The following is a 3,764-nucleotide window of genomic DNA, read 5'->3' as shown; positions in this document are numbered from 1 at the left end:
CTCTTGTTTACTCAGAATGATAAAAAAGAGAAAACCGAATCTAGTAATACAGCACCTTTGCTCTGCATGAAGATCAACTCCAACACTTCGTCGTGCCGAGACGGCTGAGCGTATCACTGGACCGAAGACTGCTACAAGCTTCAATAGTATCTCCAAAGACAATGTCGTGTGCCTGTGGGTTTTCAAGAATAACTTCCTCGTAAGGATTTATTTCTTGATGCAATAGAATGATATGTTTTCAATCTGCTCTTAGCATACAAAATGACTAAGACCTATAACAGCATTTAATTACCAAATGTGAGATCCAAAGGACGTGCCTCCTAAATTGCGGCGAGAAGATGCTCGGCAGCGGTTTGAACATCTTTTTTTTTTAAATATATATATATCTATATATATATATATAGATGTGTGTGAGAAAAGTACATCGCTTGTCATGGTTCTGTGCAGGCCTAATATTTATGCCATTCTAAATAATTAGGTGTCACTAGGCCTTTCATTTTCTTTTTATTAATTGAATGGCAATATATACACACACGTATATATATATATATAGAAAGGTTTGTTTCACAGCATATAACCCCTACTGTTTAACACATAAATTCTATCAATATCATATATTATTATTTAAATAAAAAATGAAATAATATAATCTATAAATTAAACAATAAATGTAAATAGTAAAAAAAGATGACAAAAAGAATAGAATTTTCTTTCAAAGTTCATAACAAACCATCAATTCCTACCAGAAAAAAAAAAAAAAGAACCATTTTAATGCATTGCCCCATCGATTGTATGACACGTGCATGGCTTAACCTATCACTACCCTAAGACGTGGCACATGAGAATTGAGATTGACAATACACCAATAAAAGAAAAGAAAGAAATTCACTAATTCAGAAGTGGGCATAAGTCAGCAAAGCATTGCAACTGCCACGTGGGAGTTGGCATGCCACAACGTCTTTGCTGGAACTGGAAGAAGCATAATGCATGAATCCAACGTGTAGTGGGCCAGCTTAGGAACTTTTTTTTAATTTTCTTTTTGTTGCTTGTTTTTTTTTTTTTGGCTAGGAAATCCTTACACCATTTCTTAACGGTCACATTTGACCTGCTAAACTAACGAGTTATTGAAAATAGAAATTTGTACTAGAAAAAAAGAGCAATGCAAACAACCAAACGCATCTACCAATCAAACACATTTTCAAAATTATGATTCAGCATTATTCTCGATTTACGTGTATATTTTGTAAAAAAATACTGTAGTGAACCACGAACTATAATTCAAATCACGGTACGAATTTACCAACCAAACGCATGTTGAAAATAGAAATTTGTACCAACAAAAAAGAGCAATGCAAACAACCAAACGCATTTTCAGAATTTTGATTCAGAATCATTCTCAATTTACGTGTATTTTTTATGAGAAAATACTGTAACGAACCACGAACCATAATTCAAATCACGATACGAATTTACCAACCAAACGCATGTTGAAAATAGAAATTTGTACCAGCAAAAAAGAGCAATGCAAACAAAAACCAGGTGAAATTTGAAGGGGAAAAAATATAATATATATACCATTATAAGAAACAATGCAGTATACACATGTACTTGAACACGATTACATACAATTAATCAACAATCTCCAGAATCAAAGAATCAAAATTAGGAGATCTGCCAACTGCGTAATGGCACTTTTCTTCTTCAAGAGCTTAACGCCAATAAGTAGTGGTGCTTAAGCTTTGCTCCCGCAGTGTAACTTCAAAGCTATATCTCGATCCGATAATAATAGAAGCCGAAGATGACGATAAGATATGGGAATTTCAGACCAAAATTGCGAAATATGTGAAACTATAACTCGATCAGAACCCGTGGTCCACAAAACATTGTCATTGTATGTCAGCCAAAAGTTGCCATTTTTTCGCTTCTGGTACTCGAGTTTGTTACGACTCTTGGAGAACTAGACTCAGTTCCAGAGCACTTTTTGCCACCAAACCACCCTTCCTGAATAACACAAGAAAATTCTTAATTAATTGCAACCAGATTATACAAAGCCATTTTACATGCCACATGCTCCAAAGACGTGTATAGGCCATTTGACAACTACAAATTATTTTCTTTGGGCACGTTTAAGCAGATGAGATGTTTTTAAGCACAAGAGCTCAAGTTGACACTAACCTCACAAGTGATGGAAGGAGCTTCTGGATCTGTTGCAGCTGAATAGAGCACCGGTTGCAGCATTCCCGCCTGAACCCGGAAATTTCAAATTAGACAGCACGCACTTGTTGACTCTTGTTTACTCAGAATGATAAAAAAGAGAAAACCGAATCTAGTAATACAGCACCTTTGCTCTGCATGAAGATCAACTCCAACACTTCGTCGTGCCGAGACGGCTGAGCGTATCACTGGACCGAAGACTGCTACAAGCTTCAATAGTATCTCCAAAGACAACGTCGTGTGCCTGTGGGTTTTCAAGAATAACTTCCTCGTAAGGATTTATTTCTTGATGCAATAGAATGCTATGTTTTCAATCTGCTCTTAGCATACAAAATGATTAAGACCTATAACAGCATTTAATTACCAAATGTGAGATCCAAAGGACATGCCTCCTAAATTGCGGCGAGAAGATGCTCGGCAGCAGTTTGAACATATTTTTTTTTTTAAATATATATATCTATAGACCCGTTCATTTCGCTGATTCGAGTTTGTAATTCGAGTTGAGATGTGATTTTGTGTGAGAGCTTTTTACCGTAGCAAAAAAGTTAAATGTGACTGTTTCTGAGAGCTTTTTACTGTAGCAAAACTCGAATCGGCGAAATGAACGGGGCCTATATATATAGATGTGTGTGAGAAAAGTACATGGCTTGCCATGGTTCTGTGCAAGCCTAATATTTATGCCATTCTAAATAATTAGGTGTCACTGAGGCCTTTCATTTTCTTTTTATTAATTGAATGGCAATATATACACACACATATATATATAGAAAGGTTTGTTTCACAGCAAATAACCCCTCATAAATTGCTGACCATCTCTTTGAAATAAATACCTTTCAGTCTTGCTGTCAAGTAAGCCAAGAAGCACAGGAAGCAAACAAGAAAATAGATCTAGGTTAAGAATATCCATTTTCTCTATGAGAACACTGGCTACATCTGCTTGTACCTGCACAAAGTCCAAATGATTGTCAGATGAAAAGGAAAAAAAAAAAAGAACATGCATATAAATCTCCACTATAACAAACTGAATAAGCTACAGGAATATTTTTTTCCAATGATACCCACAGAATGATCTGGAAGCTTCCTCATGGCATTAATAGCACCTTTAACATCATTTCGTTCCCAAAAATGCCGCACCACCTGTAATTAGACAGAAGCATACTTGACTGCCTTTTAGAGATTGTTCAAGAAATAATTTCATAAAATACACATTTTCTCAAATACGAAAACAAAACAACAGAAACAATATCATGTGTCTTTCTTTTGTTTTTCTTTTCACCAGAAGCAGAAGTTTCTTATCACATGTACCTTAGGTTTGTTTGTTATCGGGGTTCTTCATAGTTCAGACCATGGTTCTTGGTTCTGATACAATTTTTCCTTTTACAAAAATTTAAATTTCAAAAGTCAAAATCATGAACTATGGTTTAAACCGATGAACCAAATGGACCCTAAATGTTTTAATTGAATCCAGTGATAACGTTCTATATATAAATATATATATTTAATAAACTTTTGAACCTACGCATGCTACAATTTGTCACTTCTATTCCTAG

General features: G+C 35.0%; 1 protein-coding gene across 1 annotated transcript; it reads right to left on the bottom strand.

Annotated features, from left to right (window-relative positions):
• Window positions 1–1,541: 1,541 nt before the first annotated feature.
• Window positions 1,542–3,544, bottom strand: LOC21412634 (katanin p80 WD40 repeat-containing subunit B1 homolog; the record flags this gene model as incomplete). Its single annotated transcript, XM_024171705.1, has 6 exons — window positions 1,542–2,001; window positions 2,176–2,244; window positions 2,342–2,458; window positions 3,045–3,157; window positions 3,277–3,351; window positions 3,520–3,544. Coding segments are annotated over 6 exons (460 nt in total), but the record flags the coding sequence as incomplete, so codon positions are not given.
• Between the last annotated feature and the right edge of the window lie 220 nt (window positions 3,545–3,764).

The sequence above is a fragment of the Morus notabilis genome, unplaced genomic scaffold (genome assembly GCF_000414095.1).
Source record: "Morus notabilis unplaced genomic scaffold, ASM41409v2 Scaffold9590, whole genome shotgun sequence".
In the NCBI taxonomy this organism is placed as follows: Eukaryota; Viridiplantae; Streptophyta; class Magnoliopsida; order Rosales; family Moraceae; genus Morus; species Morus notabilis.
Note: the sequence above shows the minus strand (reverse complement) of the source record. Positions and strands in the feature narration are given on the sequence as shown.